Below are 25,873 nucleotides of genomic sequence, written 5' to 3'. Positions count from 1 at the left end.
CATAATTTAAACTTTAAATATAGTTAATATTCATTCATTTTAAACTTCTATTTTATTTTTAGTGTGTTATGTTTAAGTGAGAATTATTTTTGATAGTTAAGTAATTATAATAATATTGATAAATTAGACATAATTATTTGCTAAATGCAAAAAAACAAAAAATAAAAATTATTTATTGCTTGAATTTGATATTTTGAAGTATAAGAAAAAATAAATTATGAACAAAATAAAATTTACATGTTAATAAAAAATCATAAAATTTTACATTTGTATAGATTTTGTAAATTGGTTGTATAAATTCCAAAAATAATAATTTCATAATTATATTTGTTTGTATAATTTACAAGAAACTATGAACAAATTTCAATGTACTGTATAATGTTACCATGTAACGTATTATATAGTATATTATAACTAAATTTTATAGCATTTTCTATCAATTAATCATATAAAACTTGTAACCATTTGGATCTTTTACGGATGATAATTTTTATGTCTATTGTTTTTCCTTTTTCATAACTTGAGGATAACAAATTTTTTGATCCTGTGGATCTATAGGATTGTTCGGTTTGTCTTAAAAAATAGCAATTAAGACTTATTTTGTATAGAATTATTAATAGAATGGTCAAAGTAAAAAATGGACTTACTTAAACTAATCTACATTCAAGTATTCAGTGTGATTTGAATAATTCTTATCATTTTTCTTCAAGCCGAAAATTGAGAATAAAGTAGAAATTCTCCAATTTGAAATATTTTGATAATCTGATATGTTACTTTTGATTTGCTGTAATTATTTAAATTTTCTGATTTTAAAAAAGGTAATAAAATCATCTTGTATATTGATATAGTTCAGGGGTCCCCAACCTTTTTGTACCTAAGAGCACATTCCAGAATACCGGACGACGGGCACCATTTATGTTTTCAAGGTGAATTCATATTTGGACATAGTTAACAGCGCCGGATTAAGCCTCTAGCGGGCCCTAGACAAAATTTAAATTGGGGCCCCATTTAAATAAGTTGCTTCTAAACAAATCTTATATAATGTGACATTAGCATGGGTGACACCCGGTGCGGATATCGCGGTGTCACCCAGGAATATTTCTAGATGGTGCGAGAGATATCGTGGCGGAGATTACTTCTGACACACGGGATTTTACGGTATTCAGAACGGATCGTTTTACTTCATTTCAGATATGGGAAATTGAATTAGTGCACATTTGGCGGAGGAGAAAAAGAAATCGGTCGCATTTCGCTTTGTGCTTTCATCCGTGTTGGACGCCATTTCTACTTTTGAATGGTTAATCATTCAAAGTGAAAAAACTTTTACATAGCATTTTATTGAAAACCGAAATATTTTTATTTTTATCGTGGTCGCACAGTGGCGGGCACACGTAAAACGATTGGCGGGCGCCATGGTGCTGGGGACCACTGATATAGTTTGTGTAAAATAGGAATTTGGTATGATCTGTAATGATTTCCAATATTATAGTTTTATAGCAACATCTAAATTTATTGGTTTTGATAGATATCGGAATCATCTGTCATATTTAATTCATTAAATATGAATATAATTGAATAATTTATAATTTATGTATACCGAATTGTCAGATCGTATGTGATTTGACATAATTGGGGGTTTCGATTCGTTAGCATACGTACTGTACGTCGACTTGTTTAATTCGGATTTAGATCTTGTTACTGTTGTTGCTTATGATTTGTTTAGAATGTTGTTTGTTTAAATCAATCTCATAAAGGGCTAATTTGGCTATCCAATTGTCATAAATTCATTATAAAATATCATTTATATTCACTTGAAACATTTAAATAAGATTCAAATTACAAATTATGTCAATACAAGGAAAGAAAATGAGGCAATGGAAAGCTTTTGGTTCCTTGTGAGAACTAATTTATTTTTTGTTACAAAATCTTAAACCAGGTCGGTTGGATTCATATTGATTTTTGAGTGCTTAAATTGGTAACATTTAAGAAATTATATTCTTTCAATTTATTCAGTTAGTGTAAAAGTACAGTATGTGTAAGCAACCTCATACAGTTAAACCAAATGCAATCTTAAGCAATTAAAACTTTGTTAATTTTCAGTTGAAATGAATAAACAAATTTGATATGATCATATTGAATAATTGATTTAGATCTTTAAATATATTAATTATAACTTTATAATTTTGATTCATTTTTGTTATTAAAATAAATTTTTATGATGGTATTAAAAATATCATATATACAGATATAAATTTTGAATTTAGGGAGAGAAATGTATTTAAAATTTTTCTTTGGACCATAATTGCGTTTTTAGTACATTAAAAACACATTCAACAATCATAATTCAGAGGATAAATAAAACATATTTTTATTAAAGTAGTATAATTATCGCCCAGTGTTGATTAAGCGCCACTTCATTGTGCCAGTATACCAAATATAAATAATAACACGGTTTCGAGTGTACTAAAGTAGTATAAGTTGTAACTTATATCGCAAATATGTATCTGTTTTCACTATTAGTAAAAAAGTTTATGCCACCATTCGTGTGTACAGTGTAGTTTAAATAAAATATTTCTGGTTAGATATTATCATTGTACTGTACAATGAATGGTATAAGAATAAACGAAATGCATCAAAATTGCTAAAAAGAACTTGGACTTGAAAACAATTTTTATATTGGGTGGCAATTTTTAATCATACTTTTAATTTTTCTAAATTTAAAATATATGCTCTCCACCTCAAATTAGTGTCTTGCCCCTGTACGTCATACTTTTCCGTAAGCAATGGAGTCGTGCAAGTCAACTGCTTTCAGGTTAAAGTTTTTGAATTGAAATAACGGGACTTCCGATTTACACTGGAAATGCCGTTATTTCAGTTTAAAAATTTTCAATGTTCGTATATAGTTAATCGGGCCTTCTGCCCCTAAGGTTCCCATATCTGGTCTTGTCTTTAATCTATCTAACTCCGTTCTGGAGATTAAGGAAAAAGACAATAGCGAGGTTGAGACCGAAGTTTAAAACGCGAAAACGTGTACGTCGGACGTTCAGCACCGCTTTCCCGTAGGCCTAGAAGTTTGACAATGGCATTTGGAATGTGGAGCATGATTTCACTGACTTTCCAAACGCCATTGTCAAATTTCTAGTCTTATAGGAAAGCGGCGCTGAACGTCCCACGTACACGTTTTCGCATTTTGAACTTCGGCCTCAACCTCGCTATTATCAAGGCGAAAGACGGACAGACAACAGTGGGCATTTATAGGTCTACAAGTTTTTCAAATTGCAGCCCAAAAAATACAAAATCACAAAAGAATTAGCAGAATAATGATAGTAATTGCATAGTCGGTATCTTCATTAAATAATGAAAACTTATCCGTTAGCAATAAAGCAGACTATTGCTAACGGGAAAGTATGATGTACAGGGGCAAGACACTACTAATTTGAGATGGAGAGCATATATTTTAAATTAAATTATTTAAAAATGTGATTAAAATTGCAACCGGGCATTGTGAGGATGTCACAATAAATAAATCTTGTTGATTTATAAACATTTTTGTTTGTTGTTTTCAGAAAGCGACAACAGGTCTCTTTTTTTAACTCTTTCCACCCTGTTGGCACTAGGAGGGCCTCTTATAGCAAGCCCATTACGGGTTCGACCAGGCCCACAATGGAGCGGCCGGGTGGTGAGGGACGGGGACCGACACATCCAGACGGACCATCCCCCGAAAAATTCCTGGGGATTTTTCGATCCGTCCGCAATCGATCCCAGGCACCCCAGGGCGGCAGGCTGCTAACCTTTACCACTCGGCCATCCGGCCGCTCGTGACAACAGGTCAATCAGTTTCCACAAAGAAATGATACAAAAGCTTTCGAATATGAAATTTGAAAATGAAATAAATTATAGAGGGGGGAAGTGATAGCAGCACCCGCTATTCCCAGGTCGTCTCTGTCCCAAGTACTGACCGGACCCTACACTGCTTGCCTTTTTTTAATAAACAAACAATAGTTTATTTACAAAAAAGGAGGGTATTAGAAATACCATATTTACATAGTAACTGGTACAACAAATATTAACGTTAGTTATATACATTTCGTGGGTTGCATTGACAATGCGTATTAGGTTCAAGCGAGGATCCACTTTATTTCAGTAGTTCTATTCTGTGGTTACCCCATATGTCGTTTATCTGTCTTCCGGTAGGTGTTTTCTGTAGGCGTCGAAAATATGTTTTAGACTGTAATATAAACGGTACTTATAGTCACTGATGGTTAGTTTTCTATTCTCGAATCTCCTTTCGTTCCTGTTTAACCAGATAGTGGCTTCGCACATGATAATGCTGCACTCCTTGCAATATTGTGCTTTCGAATATAGCTTTTTGTTCGGTTATTAGTATATATTTATCGCAGTTTTCTATCAGTTTTTAAAGTTTTTCCCCATATGTAGTTCTCTGGTTGGCACTTATAGAATAGGTGTTTCTTAGTTTCGATCTCACCACACGTTTTGCATTTGGATTCACTTTCTCCTGCTATATGACGCTTCTTTAAAAATCTCCTATTGGTAATATATCGTGTGTTAGCATCCAGTGCATAGTCCTGTTGTACGGTTCCATATATATCGAGTTGATGTGCCTCCATATCATTTTATAACTTCTCGTGGGATTTTTAATCACAACATGAGGTGGTTCTTTATATTGAGTTAGAAGTGCTTCGTATAACGATTTGCAATTAGCAGTTTTCCAGTTGAAGTTCGGGTGGTTAGTCTGGAAGGTTTTAATCAGGATTTTGTAAAACTGTGGTGCATTCCATCCCATTGGGGATCGGTTATTATTCAGTTTTTTATTTACGTTTGGAAGATGAAAACCTAACCAGTACCTCGGTGGGATACCAGATTTTTTTGTCGCCATTTATGTCTTTTATGTGTCTAAGTGCAAGGCTTGTATTTTCAGTTGCATATTAATAGCATTGACACCCCCATCTTTAGTTTTATTGCTCATTATCGTGCTTTTCAGTTTGTCGGGTTTGTTTATGAGGCTATAGCCTATAGTTTCGAGTTTTTAGCGTAGGAATATTCGCAGTGGTGCTAATGTATATAAATTTACTGCACGTTTTCATATTATAGATTTTAGCCCTGCATATTATGCTGATGTCTAGTTGTTCATTTTCTTGGGCAATATGTTTGCATTTTTCTAGTTTCTTTTCAAAATCTTCTTGGATGTTGTATTTGCCAAAGTAAGCGCCAAGAATTTTAATCTGGTCAGTCCACATTAAGCCTCCATGAGAGTAGATTGGTTTATTTACCCAGCTTCCAACTTTCATTCCTACCGTTTTGGATGGGTTAATAATCAGTCCCGACGCTCGTTCAAGTTGTTTAATTACACGGAATAGCTTTCTTATGCTTTTCTCGTCACTGCACATTACTTATAGGTCATCGGCATGAGCCACACATTTAAAACTTTTCTTTTCGGGTGGCACTCCTATTCCGTTTATATGTTTATTTTCGTTAATGGCTTTTATCAGTGGATCGAATGCTAGAGTAAACAGTGTCATAGACAGTGGGCACCCTTGCCTCACTGATCTTTCTATTCTTAATATGTCCGAGAAGTTACCATTTATTATTCTACTATTAATATTTTCATAGATGATTTTTATAATTTTGGTAAAGCCTTTGCCCATGTTAAAGGTATCTAGCACGTGCAGCATGTAATCGTGTGATATCCGATCAAAAGCATGGTCCATGTCGATGTTTTTCGCTCATATAATCTTAGGTGGTGGATGTTGTCCTGAATTTTTCTCCTGAATACGGCACATGACTGTTCTATAGAAATAATATCCGGCAGTACTTGTCTTAAACGATTTGTCATAATTTTTGTTATTATTTTATAATCACAGTTAAGAAGTGATATTGACCTGTAATGTTTCACTTCGGTAGACTTCGGTGATCAGACGAGAACCGGTATTTTCAGTGTGATGTGGGCGCTATCGAAGGCTCGATTCTTTTACGCTCTCTTTTATACACATTTGCTTATTAATTTTATCCTCCTTTCATTTTATTTCCTTTTCTCCAAACATGCCCACCGCTTATTAAAATGACATCAAAGGAGATGATATACGCGTGCAAATACTATACTTTATACTTGGAGAGAATCGCGAGTGTGTTATCAAAGTTGTGGAAAACATAATTAACTTATCATTTCAATATTCGCGACATTATAACGCGTACAACTAGTAACTTTTTCCCATCTTTACCGAGTCATTTACAGATTCATATGAGCTAACTTGAGTGTTATTTCTTGATCCAGAAATAGTAGATTAACTTTCACTTCCGTGTCGTAAGGTAGAAGAATTACAGGAGTCGTACTGCTGCATGTGAGGGGTGTGTGTGTGTGTGTGTGTGTGTGTGGCAAAATGAAGAGACACTGTAAAGTGTGAAACGCGATAAGAATACACAAACAAGTGAATTCGATTAGAACAAGTTTAATCTCGCGACAAAGAATTATATACAGAAAGTTCTTTTGGATTCCCTCGGTCTCTCACAATGCCAATTTCTCTCACTGCCTGATAGCAACAATAAAACAAGTAGCTTGCTTTCGTGGTAACTACTTGCCCGACAATAATAATCAAAACACGCGCGGTCCTTAACTAAATTAATCCTAAAGTTAGGAAAACATAGAGATACGGAAATGAGAAGAATGAATAGGTTAGTGGGGTACCCAATTTCTCGATGAATCTCCGATGCCGGCTTGTGCCTTTTTCTGAGTAGTTCTGGGTTCTTCTCTCATATGTTGAATATCTTCTACAATAGTTTTGTCGGTCTCTCCGATTCTATCGTCCGGATCTTCACTTCACGGCTCTCTATTCAGCTCTCGTCGAATTCCGTCTCACGAGCTTACTGATCTACGTCCGTGCCTCTTCGTGTCCGGCAAAAGAATTACCGCGAGAGACTCCGATTTCTACTCGTTATCTTCCTCGAAGTGCATTGTCCCACCCGACCCCCTAATGGGTGGAAAGGGGTTAGCCCTTGTTTCCAGAAGTCAGAACAATAAACAAAGGAAGTTAGAAGGAAGGATTAAGATGGAGAGAAAATCATTAAAACTATTAATAAATCTAGAATACTTATATACAAAATTATATGGCGTATAGCCACATACGCCCCATCGGAAAGGCTCAAAGTCCATGATGGAGTTTGTAGTAATCTACCCTTTTTCTACGAAGGTGGTACTGACCATCACTTGCAGGAACAGCTTGATGCCTGTCATCCGATTCGAGAGGGTTCTCTGGCGGTGCATCGTCTTGTAGTCCGTTGGGTGTCATCGGCTGAGACAGCCGATGTACAGTATTGTAATGCAATCTCATTCTCTCCATCTTCATCATCAGTCATATCCGGGGAATCATTACTCTTGGTTGGTAAGGGCCTCGCCCTTTACATACAGCATATGAATAATATGGTTTTAAACGATCAAAATGCACAGTACAATTTTTTCTTCCACCACTATCGCCCAACTCTGCGGTTACTGGACCTAAAATTCTTGTAATGCGGAAAGGACCCGAATATTTAGGGGAAAATTTTCCGAACTTCCTACCCTGGTACTTGCGTAACAGCCACTCTCTCACCAACACTAAAGCCACGCCCTTTCCTTTTTGTATTGCACCGCTCACTATTCTTTAAGTTGTTTCGCCTGCTCCGTGAATAAGCTAAGTTACGAACAGTGTTCAATTTTTCTAACAACTCCCTCCGATAATCAGGCAAATTATGGTGGGCCGGCATGCCCGTTGGAAAGACCTGAGGTAACTTGGGGTCGAAACCGAAATGGAGGAAGGCAGGAGATTCGCCGGTGGATGCATGAGTGGCGTTATTATAAGCGAACACGGCCTGAGCAAGATGCTCATTCCACTTTCCGTTATTTCCTCTGTAGATCCGAACTATAATACTACATATAGACTTATTAAACCGCTCGCACGGACGGTATGCAGTAGTGACTTTATGTTCTGAAACGGAAAGCCAGCTAACTCTGTTTCTTGGAACGGCTCCTTTCCCTTGTGTAAATTAAATCTGTACAATTCTTCACTGCCGATCGAACTATGGATTGCAGACCCCGTATATAGTAATGCCTGTCAACGGTACTACAAGTCTTTTTTATGCCTAAGTGCCCCCAAGGCCGGACTCATGGAATGCTTCAACAAGCCGGCCCACCATAATTTGCCTGATTTTCGGAGGGAGTTGTTAGAAAAATTGAACACTGTTCATTGCCCATTTTCTGACCCACCGCTTCCGCTTCCAATTATACAAACCATACCTTCCTGGTTTAACTTGTAGCAATATCTTACAAGCCTTACTTCTAATGCGTTTGATATTCATACGCTTAGAATAAAAAGCTATTTTAAGATGTAAGAACTGTATTAATTTTCATTTTCATGCAATTTCATTATTATACATGCCGCTTTTTCGGACACCAAAAGCAAACAATGATGAAGCTGATGGAGGATTAGCAAAATTTATCACGAAGTTTAATGTCTAAGAATTTTTGAGAATAGAAGACAAACCGGTTGTTTTTGCAGATTATAAACCTATTAAATTTTGATTATTCTCTTTGACAGTTATTTGGAATTGCAATTAGTGTTTAACACGTGAAGTCATTAATGCGGATTTTAACTTTGAATATTTATAAATAAAGAAAACATTCAATTTTGGAAAGAAATATCCTTTATACATTTAATAAAAAGAATAATGTAAGATATAAAAATTAAACAAAAACACTGTTGAAACGAATCTTCATTCTTCTTTAGCTTTTGTTGATTTTGCATTCGTGCGACGTAGTTTATTTATATGTTAAATATTTGATCGGTGGCATAAAGACAAATAAAGTTTAATTCAAATAAAAACGTTCCAATTAATTAAATTAACTGTTACGAGTCAATTATGAATTAAAACAAAGAATCGAATTCGTAATCTGCTTAACAACACCTGGGGAAATGCGCAGGGATTGTTTTATACCTTATCAAAAATTATTTTATATCGGAATTAAAGACAATTAATTCGTTATACAAAGAAACAAAATAAAAAATTAATTAACAAGAATTAACAAAGGAAATTTATTATTATATCAGTTTAAGGGTAAATTGAAATTCTCAAATAACTTACAAGGTAATTTCTCTTTACCCACGAGAACAATTTATTCTTGTTTATTTTTAGTTGCGTTAAGATCAGTTTTTATCTCTACTTTATTATAAATTTTTCCCATTATCTGTTATTTCGTAATTTGTTTCGCAATTCTTCTTGTATTCTTCTTTTCATACACTTAATTAATGGTCTTTTTCTTTTCTTTTTTCTTTAATTATTGACATCTCTAATTTATTTAAGAGCGGAAAGTGTCTTGTAGTAAAGTAAAAACTTCTGGAGAACTCGTAACTTTCTTTAGTGCTGACATTGCAGCATTCAAGTAAGAGTACGTTTAATAATGATTCGGAAATTTAATTATAATAAAAAAATTTTACTATATTTAAAAGTAATCTTCTAGATGCTACTAATTAAAAAAACAACGTTAATTTGTTATAAGAAATTAAAATATTTCAGTATTTTTTTCTATATACGAAACGGGTTTTATGTTTAATTACCGCTCCTGAATAACAGGCAAAGAAATACAACCCCCTTAAAAACTCCTAAATCGTAAAGAATATTTCAATAACCTGACTGATTTTCAGTATTAAACTCTTAAGTTAATGTAACCCTTGGTGCCAAGATGGCGGCTCGTCTCTGATTCCAGCAAAGAAACAGTGGGACGCACGTTCTAACCTATTCTAATAAATTACCATAATTATTAGCAACCAAATTATTAGAATCGGTTAGGTTAGGTTAGAACGTGCGTCTCACTGTTTCCTTGCTGGAATCAGAGACGAGCCGCCATATTGGCACCAAGGGTTACATTAACCAAATCGTATTATCTAAACTTCTTTGCCATTTGGAATTTTATTTATTTATTTTTTTACGTTATTCGGGGGTAATCCTTTATCGCCACAAACGACTTTACTTTTGTAAAATTAAATAAATAAATTATCTTTTTGGTATAAAAAGTCGTATTTAAGGAGTAAACGTCTGTCTTTTAGTCACTTCTATTGGACGGGTTCCATTACCCAAGAGAAATAATCCAAAATAAATTCTGGATCTACCCGTAAAGAATCAATTGGTTCCGAATGGAATTCGGACTCGAAATTCAATATTCTTTCTCACCAGGCCTAAGGTGGGTCAAATGTTTTTATAACGTGATATAACAGCATTAAGAAGTAATACAAACAAATAAATATATATGTTGTAAGTCTATATCTTCAGTCACAAATTGTTGGTTAAATCCGAACCAATAGTTATTTAACAAAATAATAAATAGGTTAAAAATTTAAAAGCACAAAATGAATTTTTCATAAGTCAATAAATTATTTACCGTATTTCCTTGCAAATAAGAGCATGCTCTTGTGTATTGCCAGCTTGTTTTGGCTTATAAGAATCAATGTAAATTAAGTATAAATGTACTGATACAGTAACTGTTAGGTAACATCTGTGATAACTATTAATTAAAATAAAAAGCATAGAGCTTCCGAAAAGTATTTTAAAAGTTTGGGAATTTTTAAATGCAATTTATGGAATTTAGTGCCCATTTTTTCCATCTATAAGAGCATGTACGTACGCTCGAACATAAAAGAATACTCAGACACGTGAAAAACATGGTATATACATATAATACAATTTTTAAATATTGTGTAACATTAGCTCTATTTTCAATAAAAGGCCAAGAAAAATACTAGAAAATGCTATCTTAAATGTTGCAAAATATTATTTAAATATACAGTATATATGTGTGTATGTATTCATCTGTATCATTAAAAGCTTACTGATATAAGTCATAATGGAATGGGAATGGAAACTAAAAGGAAATCTACATTGACTTTGTTATGAAAACAAAGTAAAATTCGTTCTTTTTGCTCATTACAAATCGAAAATAATAAAAAGAAAAGAGGATAAATACGAATTATATATTTGAGAAAATGTTTCCTGTCTTAGTTTCCCAAGAATGACGATAAGAGGTTTCCTATTATAGTTATTAATAAAATATGGATTTTTACAAATGATGATAAAAGGAAAATTTTAATACTTAAATTAAAAATTATATTTGATGTAAACTTACTTAAATCCATATCTAAGCAGTTACTATTCGATTCTAATTTTCTTCCAGAATTCTGTAAATAATTATTAAATTGGGTTATGAATAAGATTTAATCATACAGGCTAACCACGTCTTAATAACGATTATCCAATGCTCCTTCTCCAAACATAGTTATTTTTTCTCATAATTAATTATTTCTCCTAATGCTTGTTCTTTATCTATAATTAATATATAGATTAATATCCTTTCTTTGATCAGAATTACTCGCTCGAGCGGTTATATATATATAAGAGGCTTTCAAAAATCATTTATTTCGAATTTCGTAAGAGAAAATTATGTATATTATTTAATATTTTCAATTAAAGTACACTCTTCTTGTGATCACGATACTGTAATCACTATACGCGGCTGCAATTTTTAATCTAAAAAATCACGCAATTTCCGGTCCAGACTGAAAGTATATAGTTAATGGGGGTGTTCGGCTCCAGAGCTTTCCATATCTTGTTTTGATTTTCATCCATTCAATCCAGTTTTCGAGATTAACGAAGGACAGACAGGCGAACAAACGACAATAGAAATGTACAGGCGTGCAATTTTAAAAATTACAGCCCAATAATTATCGTGTAAGGTTTCTCGTCTAACATAATGTTAATTTAATGTGTTTTTTAAAATTAATTCACTCGTTTCTTTTATTTTTAAACATTTCTCGCGTATAAAAAGCGGGCATTTTATTATTTTTACTAAAAATCTGATCGTTTTATCGTGTTTTTTTTTTTAAATTTCTCTTTTCATTAATATAAACGCCATATAATAAATTCTAATTTTACAGTCATAAAAAGTTATTTAGTAAAGTTCTGTACTTCTTCCAGGTTTCCTTTCTTTATAGCTTTCGGCAATCAAATTCTGCTGAGGAGCCAAAATCCTATAATACAGTTCGAAACTTCGATTTAGCGTAAGAATTTTCTCACCTCTGAAATTGGCATTAAATCGAGTGTAGCGCTAAACTGAATTACTTCAAAACATGAATTACATAACACATAACACACAAATTTGACTTTGAGTGTTTGAAACTGATGCGATCTAATGATAAAAATATCATTTTTAATGCGAAATCCGATCAAAGGGTTCTCTATTTAATATTTATACGGAAGATCTGTTCACACGTATTCATTGGCGCTAAATCGAGGTTTGCCTGTATATACGTTACTCGCCTTAGGAACAATTCACGAGTGTCTATTAACGTAATTTTTAGACTTTTCATATTAATTAGCATACTAAGAACTACAACTACTAAATTTCAAGTTTCTACACATTAACGAGAGTACTTACAATATTGATTTACTCATATATTGATAATTATATTGATTTATTCGAAATAGCAGCGCAACATCTGTTGTATATTAACACATTCCTTTGTTTAAGACAACCAGATTCGACTCTAATTGTAAGTGACTAATTAATTAAAAAAGAAGAAAATATATAGGTGTTTATGATAACTAAACCTCGTATGTTGAAGTATATTTACCAATTGTCTTTATATTATGAGAAAGTAAATTCAAACAGGGTGAACAAAATCGTGTCCTTCCACACACACACACACACAATAACATCCAAACATACAGAAAAGAAACCGCCGAATTTTCTTTTTATTTCTCTACGCTTCAAGCTTTCGAGTTTACAATTGTAAAAATCTTGGAAGGGATCATCTTTCCCTCTATTATATATATCAGCCGGAACAATAAAGATAACAAGAATGGTTGAAAATATTTATTTTGAACCAATCTTTTACTTTTCTCTCGAAGATTATTAAAGGGAAAACTTTCTGGATACAATAAAATTGATCTCTAACGATAAGTTATCATGAGAACAACAACTGACGTCGGTCGACAGTCACGTGGAAAATGGTGAATTACCTCTAGTAGCATGTGACCGTCGATAAAAACAGTTGGTAGAGCACACGCCAGCTCATCGTTAGTGTCCAGCTCAGATCCACGTGGCTCGTTTTGAATTATTAGAAAAACGACTATAATTCGTTCTTAGTTTTATTCTGCCGCCACCCCCTCCCAAAAAAGAGAAGAAATCGCTAGATCATTGGATAAACCTTTCACATTTTGAATGTTTTTCTTAATAATAATCATCATTCATCCGGAGAAATAACGAAGTAATTACGTATCTCATCTCATTTTTAAAATGTAAAATAGGAAAAAAAGATATACGTCATTATAGTTTAGGTAATTTAAATTAATTTCAAACGTTTAATAATTTAGAGAAGATGATGATTTATTGGTTATATATATATATATATATTTGAAATCGAAATTTACCCTGGTGAGATCCAAAACAGGATGGAATTTCTTTGATGAGCAGACATCAGAAACCTTCGGATCGATACGAGATTCTCGAATATCTCTTTCTATTACTTCAATAAAAGAGAAAAGTCGTTTCCTTCTTTATTAAAATAAACTATTATTGAGATTTTCAGGCTTTCGTCCTACACGCAAATTTATCATTTCTTCGGAGGTAACCTTTTTTTTTATTTTTTTATTTTTTTTAGAAGTGAAAATTAGAAAGTTTTTTTTTTCGCAGTTTCCAATGAATATCAGATTTTCGCATTTAAATTATTAGATAATATCTTAGATCGATGACGAATGTGTCATCCAGGCGATAAAAATGAAATAAATCGAGGCTATTTCTAGTATCAAAAATGACACTTTTCATTAAGGTCTAAAAGGCAACGGTCCATTCTCTGTTATTTTGGAATGAATTCAAATAAGCAAATCGATTATCATTACGAGGCGTGCAAATTATCAGATGTTCTTCCACTGATATATAATGGAAATTCTGAAATATCTTTTGTTTACGCTCGGTTTGATCTAGAAATAGAAATATTTCTGCCATACAAGGAGCAGCTTCTTGATATATATATATATATACATACATATATGACACGGTTTTAAAACTAACTGCCCCATTCTTAAACAGCGATATACGAGCGTAAGGTAATCAATAACAATATACAGGCGATCGATAATCCGATGAGATTAATCTGTCAAACGAATAGACATATCCCTTGTTAGCATCACTCTCGTCATTAACACGTAGTTTCTTCACGAGTGAAAATATTGCTGCCTTTTTTTTTTTTAAATTTGTAATCAAATTTTTTACATAAAAACACGTTTAATTTTTCTAATTATCATAATTTAAATACGTTATAAGAATACATATTTGATTTTAAAATATAGGTCAAGAGGGAAGGAAATCGAAGACACGTTTATAAATATATTTCATATTTTCCTATTGAAATTTAACGTGGAATTTGATAAGTTTCCTTTAATAAATTGAATTTTGATATTGATGACAATATAAATATTTAAACTTTGTTAAACGTTTTAAAAATTCATTTATTGCTTAAATTAAATATAGACTTGTTCCTAGACGTCAGAGTAATAAAATTAAAGCAAACTGTCTTTTAGTTAAGTTATAATTTAATTGGAATATCATCAATATCAAGAATCAAAGTTATAGAAAAATCTACAACAATTTTTCTATCCTTTGCTGAAAGTTATCAGAAAAATTTCATATGATAAAGTGAGAAAAATGATTGAAGAATGAGCTTTAACCGTAACTACTGACAAGATGGAAATATCAGTCACACGACACTCGAACCACGTTAGTTATGGATTCGGTTTTCAGAATTCTCATGTAATGCTAATTCTAGAAGGTTAAAAGATATATATACTTTTTTATTTTCCTGCAGTAGATATATCAAAAATCAGATTTATAATCCAATGAAGCTAATCCGAGAAATCTCTTATATCATACAAAAATCGTGTAGATTTTTCCTAAAATATTATTATTATTATTTAATTTTAAATGACAGATTAGTGTAAAAAGTGAAAACGTTAGTATATTGGGCTGCAATTTATAATCGTATTTTAATTTAAATTAATCGTGCCCTAATTTTCCTACTATTTTAATAGTGACTTTTCCCTGTAAATCACACTTCTCCTCATAACAATCGAGTCCATCGGTCGTCTATTTAACTCTGTTCTCGATACAATTTTTAATTAAGAGCACCTGGTCCAATCGAGACAAAATTTTCCATATATGGTCGCGATTTAAATCTATGTAATTTCGTTTTCGAGATTAACGAAGGACAGACAGCCGAACGACAGTGGAAATGTATGGGTTTGCAATTTAAAAATTTCAGCCTAATAAAGTTGTTTTACTTCACACTAAACTAACACCTGAAACAATACTATACGCGAATATATTTAAGACTCGATTAAAAATTTAGCGTTTTATACATAAAATATGTGGCGAGAATGATTATTTTTGAGTTTAAACGTAATATTAGAGGTAAGATAATAAGTGGGTCTTTTACGTTATGACAATGAGAAATTGTATATTGCTTAGAGGCACATTTAACAAATAGTAAATGTTTATTTATTTGACTGGCAACGATATGTAAAGCATTATTTATATTGTATTTTTGGCTAAAGACAATTAATTTTTTTCTCACAAATCATCATAAAATTACAATTTTTATATATATGTATACTACACAAATACACAAAATACATATTTTCGCCGCAGATTGTTTTTTAACAAATAAATACTCCGGCAGTTATCTTCCAAATACTTTTACGAAGGACACTTTTTGATACAACTGCCTTTTATTTTTTAAATCGTTAGTCCGTATCGACAGTAATTAACAATCGAATGTTAATAAAAGTTTGAGGAAAGGTGTCAAAGGTCGCAAGTGCCTTTACAGGGCGGATGTACGCGAAGTTCTTTCGCCGTTTCCTTTCTCTGGGCGTAAATATTGAGACCCGGAATAATATGGACTCTCAACCCAATGCCATTACCCGCTCGCCTGGGGTCGCGCGAACGGCGTGTGAACGTCACGTGACTTTTACAACAGCAATAATAAAACAATTTATTAAATGCTTCGCGGAAATCTCTGTTGGTCGCAGCGTACACATAACTATAAAGACAAGAATTGGTTATGGCTACCCACCAAGATGTGTCCATTAAATTTATGGTAACTGGACGCAGAGCACTGATCACTATAACTACGGCATATGGCATCCACATCATTAACATCACTATAAACACCACTATGTTACTCTTCAACAAACATTCGTCTGTTAAAACGTATGCAGTGGGATCCTCTAAAACTTCTAGTTGCAATTTAAAATCTCGCAATTTGAAAATGGCTCGTGTGAAATAAATGATGGTCAGCAAAAGTGGGCATATCACCAATAATATTCCGGCAGTGATGTGATACGGTGGCCATACGTTGAAATTCGAATCGCAGAAAGATGGTCCGTATCCCATGACGTATTGAATGACTGCAAAGCTCACGGAACAACACCAAACAACGGACACGCCAAAAAGAATTCTCCACTTCGTGCAACATAAATCATATGTAACTAAACTATTTAATCCTAAACAGTTGTCTAAAGCCATAAACATAAAGGATTGGACGGATACGAGAAAACACACCACCGTAGTAAGCCACTGAAAAGTGCAAATACTTGGATCCTGAGGGATATTGGCCAAAATGGCAACACAGGATGCTGGTAGAACCAAAATGGTTACCAACATATTGCCCATGGCTAAACTCACAAGATAAATGCTGCCGCGCACTTGGAATGGCTCTATGACCGTTACTGCACTAATGACGAAGACACTACCCATGGTACCACCGGTTGCCACAGCCGAAAGGAAGACAAGTTTAAAAACGCCATTCCATCCATTTGGTTCTTCTCCATCTATTTTCATTATCTGACTGTTGGATGGCGGCAGAATCCATAAAGCGAGAGCTGTGATATTTTGAGCCATCTTGAGCTGAAAGATAGTAAAAAAAATATTTGTATTTCATTTTTTTCTATTAAAATTAGCTATTATTTTAATATTATATATATATATATATATATATATATATATATATATATATAAAGATTACAATTATCAAAAATTCAATGCCTAAATTACAGGCGAGTAATCTAATTTTAACAGTAATTGTAACGAATTAAATAAATTAAACATTACGTCGATTTAAACATGTAAATGTCCCGTCGCTTTAAATATAATTGTCACACTTAAAACATATATTTTGGTTTCTTTAATTCGTTCGATGTATAAATCTGCCCTTCCAACATATTGTTTGAAATTCCCTTTATTGCTTTGTATTTTGTTTCTCGTGTTTAATTGAGTATCGCAGAGAAAGTGATTCATTACGTTAATTCGAGATGCGAAACTAGAATAACGACTGTTCATCTCAATTTCTAATGCTTTATATATAGGCAAGAGTCTCGGATTACCGTCATTTCGAAAATTGCGACTGTTATAATGTTGACGGCAATTTTTACTAATACGAAAGAAAATGATTGAAATATTTCAAAATGTGAATTGAGAAACAATTGCCTGTTCTTGAAAATTCACATTTTCAAGAGCAATTTTCGAAAATAAAATTAATATTTTAATCTTTTACGGTTAATGTTACCTATGGTTCCAAAATGGCGGCTCGTCTCTGATTCCAGCAAATAGAAAAAGGAAACAGTGGGGACGCACGTTCTAACCTAACCTAACCTATTCTAATAAATTACCATAATTATTACCAACAAAATTATTAGAATAGGTTAGGTTAGGTTAGAACGTGCGTCCCCACTGTTTCCCTTTTTCTATTTGCTGGAATCAGAGACGAGCCGCCATTTTGGAACCATAGGTAACATTAACCTTTTTTACTAAATCAAAACTAAAAATCCATGTATTTTTGTATATTAAAATAGTAATACTACACAAACTTGGGAGTGGAAGATTTCTATTTGGATAGTAAAATATTTGAAAAAAAACAATGAAGCTGGTGTTAGCAATAAAATAAATTTAAATAAATGTTATCTTTATTTATATTATTTATCTATTCAGGACTTTCTAATGTTCTTCTAACGAAAAATTATTATAATTGCAATTAAAATGGCAGACGGTATACTTCACAATTTAAAATATAGAAGAAACTAAGTCGTCTTCATTCTTCCGTATTGACCAATCACCGGGAATAAAACATTTTTTTTTCGTTTTTTCTTCTCAGAGACGACCTTTTCTTAGAGGTTACATATTTTAAAATAATTTGGTTTATCATCAGTGAATTTTTAAACTGTATTAGGTGTAGTCTCTACGAAGAAAAGGCTGTTTTATCACTGGTGATTGAACAAGAAGGAAGAATAAAGACGGCTTAGTTTCTTCCATATTTTAAATTTAAAAACAAAAATTATTATTTTAAAAACCTTCCAGCAAATAAAGATTATTTAATATTTAGATGAAGACACTAATTTAAAAAAGTACTGATTAATCCTACATAATAAGCACAATTATATAAGATTTTTCTGGTTTTTTTTAGGTCGAAGGTATTAAGAACTTTTTAAAACTATTTTAAAAACCAAGAAGAATTATTAAAGAAGTTATGAACTCGAACAATTTTTAAAAGGAATATACAAATCATATTATTATTGTGCGTTATTTAAATGTTTCTATAACCTTCAAGGTTAATGTTACTTTAGGTGCCAAGATGGCGGCTCGTCTCCGATTCCAGCAAGGAAACGGTGGAGACGCACGTTCTAACCTACTCTAATAAATTACCATAATTATTACAGCAGAGCGTCGATAAGTGGAACCAATTGGGGACTGGGGTCCTTCCAGTTAATGATTTGTTCCAATTTCCGACTTTGTACGAAAAAATACATTAACCTGTCCGATGTTCAAATTTTTCTCCGTTGCGTGTCGCTTCGTGTTGAATTTTCGTCGATTTTAAGCCTAACGAAAATTTTTATAATAATCATCGAGGCTATCGTATCGTTAAAAATTATTTCTGCATTTTGTACAAACAAAATAAATATATTAAAGAATATAAAAAACATGAAAATTATACTTTAGAAGTAAATTTAGTATCAAAAACATTCGATTCAGCACGACACAGTCTGACTGAAAATCGTTCCTTTCCGGCCATTCCACTTACCGACGTTCCACTTATCGACGTTCTACTGTACCAACAAAATTATTAGAATAGGTTAGGTTAGGTTAGAACGTGCGTCCCACTGTTTCCTTGCTGGAATCAGAGACGAGCCGCCATCTTGGCACCTAAGGTAACATTAACCTATTATTATTATTTTTTTTCACTTTAATTTTAAAATATTTCTACTCATTTAATCGAAACAAATGCATAAAATTCGTAATATACGATCGTAAATTACTCATTTCAATTACTTTAAAATTTAATAACGCAGAAATTTGATAAAGATTAAGAATAGAAATCTATACGAAAGTTCATTTTAAATGACAATTTTTATTAATATTTTTGTTCTATTCAAATTTCTTTCTAATATAAAAATTAAATTGAATTTATCCGAGAGGCTTTTGTTCAATTGTGTAATGTACAGATTTAGTTGTCCTTTTATATTGTCAAATATTACCGCGTACAAAACCACGACTGGGCCTGGATATAAAGAAATATATATATATATATATAAGAATTTGAAATACTTTCTCTCTATTAAAATTTAAGAAAGTCATCACATTTATTATTATTATTATTAAATGTTTTTATTTAATTTGCTTCGTATCGTGTCCTGGAATCGTGCAGTTCAAATCTCACCCACTTCTAAATTTAAAATGGAAGACTGAAACTCCAGAAAAAAATGTTTAAATAAGTCAATAATAAACTACTTGTATTCATTTTAACTATAAATACTCAAGCAATTTAACGTGACCGCAATGAAAAGTTTATGTTATACCATTGGATGCACCTTTCCACAGAAATTCTTACTTTAATAAGCTTAACAATTTACAAAGACATTAAATATTAACTCGGTTTATGGATATAATTTAAAAGTTTTATGAAAATGGAAAGAAACATCGGAGGAGATTATAAAATATATTATATTAAGAAGACGAAAGTTTTCGTTGTAAAGTTATACAGCTTTAAAAACGTTCAGAAGTATATTAAGAAACTATTTTCTGGGTTCATCATCTTCGTAACAGAAGAAGCCATTGCTAGAATATTTTTTTAATCGTTTGGAAACTATTATTATTAATTTCGTTTTATAAAATTTCATCAAAAATTACTATTAATAATTTATTTGTTTTGCAGAAAACTTATCTGAGTGGTGATGAATTAAAAAAAAACAGCGAGAGGAGACCTTTCTGAAAACTGAAATACAATCGAACCTGTGACGAACGGCCACTGACGTTCATTTTCTATGCATTTTTGTTAAAAGTTCCCGAAGAAATGGCCCTTGTCGGAGGTTCTACTGTAATATTAAACGCGCCTTTTTTTAAAAAAATAAAAATGCCAATATATTGGATTTTATGAGTAGGATTTTTAAATTCATAAAAGTGTTTGTTGTAAGAAATTTATATATATATAATTTAAAAAATTAATTCTAAAAATACATTTCTAATCAATTCGAAATGAATAATTAAATGAGTAGCCAAAATAAAGGTCGATAATTATTTTGTTTTGTTCTATTCAGTAATCATTTTGTAACTTTCCTCTAAATGAACGAAGATTATTGATTTATTATTGGCGATAAAATAAATTCTGCTCATCAATCACACTGACTGTAAATGGAGTAGCTTTAAAGTTCAAATATCACAAAGTAAAACAATAAATTTATTAATTCATTTAGAAAATTTAATTATATAAACTTTAATTCTTTTATTTTAATATAATCTTCCATGCAATGTTTAAAAAATCGTTATTTTCTATATCAAGAATGAAAATAAAATTTAAATATTACAAAGTATTTGGTAGATTTTCCTGCAATTAGAAATAAAAGTGTACTTATTATTATTATTTTTTTTATTTTATTTTTATAGCTAGAAAATGCAATAATCTTGATTTTACGGATCCTGATTTCATGGATTGGGATTTTACGCATCATTCACCTTAGATTTGCCATGATCCTTTTTTTTTCGTACGACGATGGTTATTGAGTTGTCTACAAGGCAGTGAAGTAATGCAATTACTCGCCAAAATAGGAACAATTTGCTGAATTATTGTCTTGTTTTATGCGTGTCAATAAAATTTATATTTAAATACTTTATTAAGAGTTATAATAAATAAACACGGGTCCTCGAAAATTAATAAAATTTGGCATAAAAAACTAGAACTTTGTTAAACTCTATGAAAATTTCTGTACAATTCTAAGATTAAGACATTGCTTTTAAATATAAATACAATAGACCCCCTATAACACGGAACTTATCTACCGTGTTATGGGGGGTCTACTGTAAATAGTTTTTATTAACTGAAAATATTTAATCATGCTTATATATTCTTATGGTTAGATTTACCTATGGTATACAAAATGGCGGCTCGTCTCTAATTCCAGCAAACAGAAGAAGGGAAACAGTGGGGACTCACGTTCTAACCTAACCTAACCTATTCTAATAATTTGGTTGGTAATAATTATGGTAATTTATTAGAATAGGTTAGGTTAGAACATGCGTCCCCACTGTTTCCCTTCTTCTGTTTGCTGGAATTAGAGACGAGCCGCCATTTTGTATACCATAGGTAAATTTAACCATTCTTATACATAAAGATGCCACGCAGAACATAATCACAATTTACGTAATTTACAACATACAGTAGAACATCGATTATCCGACCCCGATTAACCGACCGCGTTCTAGTCGGCAAATTCAAATGTCCGCTAGTGATGTGGCGCTACAATATTTGGTTGTCTTGGCTACTTTAATATTATTTTTGTTAAATTTTTGTATGTTTTAGCTGGCAGCACTGGCTCGACCATGAAAGGGAGCCTAGTATTTAAACCAGGCCTAATACACTATACTAATAATGTATTTTTTCATACTTTTCGGTTATCCGACCAACCTCAGTCCCCAATTAAGTCGGATAATCGATGCTCTACTGTAATTATTTCTGAGTAGAAAAGAATTTCTACTACGACATATAAATAAATAACGACTAACCCGTTACAAAGCTATGCATCCACATAGCCAACTCTAGCCCGATAATTCGGCTCTTGTGGAGGTTCTACTACGACTTTGTATAAGAAAAGTATTTCTTTTTCGAGGTGAAAGAGCAAAAATATTTTAAAAATCACAAAATACTAAAAAGAGAGATTAATTAAGAAACATGCGACTAATTTTTTCCTATGACGCATCACATTAGAACCTTATTAAAAATGAAAAAAAAAATATATATATATATCAAAGATTTTTATCTCTTGATTAAAAAGTGCAAGGTTAAGTTTTAATTAAAGCAGAGATACAAACATTCCAGACTTTGATCATATATTTTTTTTCCTATTAGATCATTCTGATATTTAAGATTAAAGTCTTGTGGTCAATGAATATAAATAGAGAAATGCATAAGTTACAAATCGATAGCCATTCCATTAAAGAAGATATAATTGATTGAACTATTAATCTTTAAGATGAAGTAGAAAATTCAACTCATGAAGCCGAACGAAGCTAGGACAGCCATAGTTCATTAATCTTGCCAGGAAAAAAAGAATTTAAAAACAGCTACTATATTAGCTAATTTTTTAAAGGAAGAAGAGTTTAAAAATATCAGCGCTAGACCAGCATTTATTTCGAGAATTTATGAATGATTTGTGTGATTTTAACATAAATGAAAAGTTAATTAAGCAACATTTCTCTCATCCATTTTCTATACAGTCCATGACACGTTGGCTATTCAATAATACATGCTTGAAGACTTTTAAGGAAAGATTATCATTTTAGAAAAATAAAAAATGGCTATGAATTAAAATTTCAGTAAGCCAAAATAAATCATTATTTATTCTACAGTTGCAATTAATTGAGAAAATAACATTAACTATTTGATATATACACATAGAGAGAGATTCTTCTTTTAAGTACCTTAAAGTTACGTGTATTTCATTTAATTATAAACAAAATATTCCATTTATTCGATTTTTTATAATTAAATTCTTGGGCATTTTAAAATGTTTTTCATATTATTAAAAAACTGAAACATTTTCCCTGTGATGTCAAAAAAATAATTTATAATCTTTCGTAGAGGGTATCAGGAGAAAAAAGTGTAAGAAAATCCCAGAAATTTAAAAAAACAAAAAGCTGACGATGAAAAATATACGACAAAGAATGAGATATATAAATGTTAAATGAAAAAAAAATTCCAGCAAAGAGTTGCTTAACTTTCCCGGCAAAGTTTAAATCTGCGTGTGATGCCATCTGTTATGATATATATTTTTTAAAAATTTTTATATTTTTAATTATTAGAAAATACCAAAAAACGTAATTTTGAAGGTAGGGATTGGTCTTATAAAAAAAAATTGTATATGCTAATAACGTGTAAAATCTTCATTATGTCCGATCCTATTCGAAGTAAGTGTTATGACACACGACATCCTTTTATCTCCCCACCCCTCGACCTTTAACCATCAAAATTTAATAGCATCAATCCCCCTAATACACAAATCTCCTTCCAAACTTTCAGAAAAGTTCGACAAAAAGCACAGGCGGTATTAAGCTTCAAAGTGGGTAAAAACAAAATGCGCTCCCCACTAACATCGAAACACAGAAACCCCATTTTTTCTTGCATTTCTGGACGTTTCAAGGTGCCCCGAGTCCAAACATATAAAAATCTTGGAGGCCATCTTTTGACCGATTGCCATACTTTCCCTGTTATATATATAACAGAGCAGGAAAAGTAAAAAAGAGATAGTTATAAAAGAGATAGTAACGTAATCATCTCATAACGTAACCATTTTACTATAGAACTTGTAACTAATCTTTAGGATCCCATCAGTGGCCGAAGTGGATAAAACCACTGAACACTGGTAGTGTGGGTTCGCATCTCTTCAGCGGGCTGGCCTCGTGAAGTTTTCTAGTTTTTCTTCACGTTAGTAACACCTAAATAGGGGCCAGTTTCCCATAAAAGTCCTCATGGAAGGCATCTTCCCTCGACAGATCGTTTGTGTTTCGCTTCGCCTGAAGCAAATAAAGCCAAATCTAATATTTAGATTGAAAACAAATGATTTATAGTAACTATAAATTTTTGCTACTTTTTTATGCTATTTATACTCAATTCATTTGATAGGGTGAGGTGTGAGTACCTCACAATAATGACTTCTGCAATTAATTATTAAATAAACAATTCTATTCTCTATACTCATTTTAATAAAATTAGCTAAATTGAACTTGGATAAATAACTTTTTGTAAAGAATTGTTACAATCGAATAATTTTTAATTATGGAAATTAATTCGAATTTAAAACGAATATCTCCTGTGATAATAATATAGGCCTGTTGGTAAACAACTAAATAGATTAAACTTTAATTTTATTTATATTCAATACATCTTTAATTAAATTAAATCTACATTTAAAATTTATATTAAATAAATCTATTTGGATCGAATTAAAGTTGAATTTGTGTATTCATATAAATTTTTTAAACAAAATTCGGTTGTTTGGCGATAGAATTTAATAGTCAAAAAGTTTTAAAGAATTATTAATTCTTTCCACTAAATATGATTACACTGTTTTATTGGCATTTTCTCGTATATCTTCTGTCATAGAATGAATTTTTGATTTAATATATGCATTAGTTTAAATTTCCCAATAATTTAGCTAGTGTAAGTACAATATTTTCATCAATTTATATTTTAGAAGTAAAATAAATTTATAAACTTCTAGAATAAAGCGAAATAAATGTATTTTATGAGAACAAATTGCCTTAAATTATCAACCAAACACAAATATTTTAAAATTACAAACTTTAATATAAAATATATAAATTATTTTATTAAGGTGTACTTAAATTGATATCTTTATATTTGAATTACACGAATCATATATAAACAGAATGTACATATTACTTGCTTTCTCAGCAGTTTGGAATAGTTTTCCAAACGTTTTCGATTTTATTGGGAAGTAATTTTCAGGATGTCTTGTATTTAGAACTCTCCTTATTTAGGATATCTTGTATTTAGAACTCTCCTTATTCAGGATATCTTGTATTTAGAACCCCCCTTAGTCAGGATATCTTGTATTTAGAACTCTCCTTATTCAGGATATCTTGTATTTAGAACCCCCTTATTCAGGATATCTTGTATTTAGAACTCTCCTTATTCAGGATATCTTGTATTTAGAACCCCCTTATTCAGGATATCTTGTATTTAGAACTTTCCTTATTCAGGATATCTTGTATTTAGAACTCCCTTATTCAGGATATCTTGTATTTAGAACTCTCCTTATTCAGGATATCTTGTATTTAGAACTCTCCTTATTCAGGATATCTTGTATTTAGAACCCCCTTATTCAGGATATCTTGTATTTAGAACTCTCCTTATTCAGGATATCTTGTATTTAGAACCCCCTTATTCAGGATATCTTGTATTTAGAACTCTCCTTATTCAGGATATCTTGTATTTAGAACTCTCCTTATTCAGGATATCTTGTATTTAGAACCTTCCTTCAGAATATCTTGTATTTACAACCCTCCTTATTCAGGATATCTTGTATTTAGAACTCTCCTTATTCAGGATATCTTGTATTTAGAACCCTCCTTCAGGATATCTTGTATTTAGAACCCTCCTTATTCAGGATATCTTGTATTTAGAACTCTCCTTATTCAGGATATCTTGTATTTAGAACTCACCTTATTCAGGATATCTTGTATTTAGAACCCCCCTTATTCAGAATATCTTGTATT

General features: G+C 31.7%; 1 protein-coding gene across 5 annotated transcripts in view; it reads right to left on the bottom strand.

Annotated features, from left to right (window-relative positions):
• Nucleotides 1–15,671: 15,671 nt before the first annotated feature.
• Nucleotides 15,672–25,873, bottom strand: part of LOC136980185 (histamine H2 receptor-like) — a 58,223-nt gene continuing 48,021 nt past the window's right edge. For all 5 annotated transcript variants that reach the window (XM_067276244.1, XM_067276243.1, XM_067276246.1 and 2 more), the window contains exon 2: nt 15,672–16,999. In XM_067276244.1, the coding sequence (XP_067132345.1) occupies nt 15,896–16,993 (1,098 nt within the window). In that variant the 5' untranslated portion in view covers nt 16,994–16,999 and the 3' untranslated portion in view covers nt 15,672–15,895. The remainder of the gene's footprint in view (nt 17,000–25,873) is intronic.

The sequence above is a fragment of the Centruroides vittatus genome, unplaced genomic scaffold (genome assembly GCF_030686945.1).
Source record: "Centruroides vittatus isolate TY-2023 unplaced genomic scaffold, ASM3068694v2 contig_680, whole genome shotgun sequence".
NCBI lineage: Eukaryota > Metazoa > Arthropoda > Arachnida > Scorpiones > Buthidae > Centruroides > Centruroides vittatus.
Note: the sequence above shows the minus strand (reverse complement) of the source record. Positions and strands in the feature narration are given on the sequence as shown.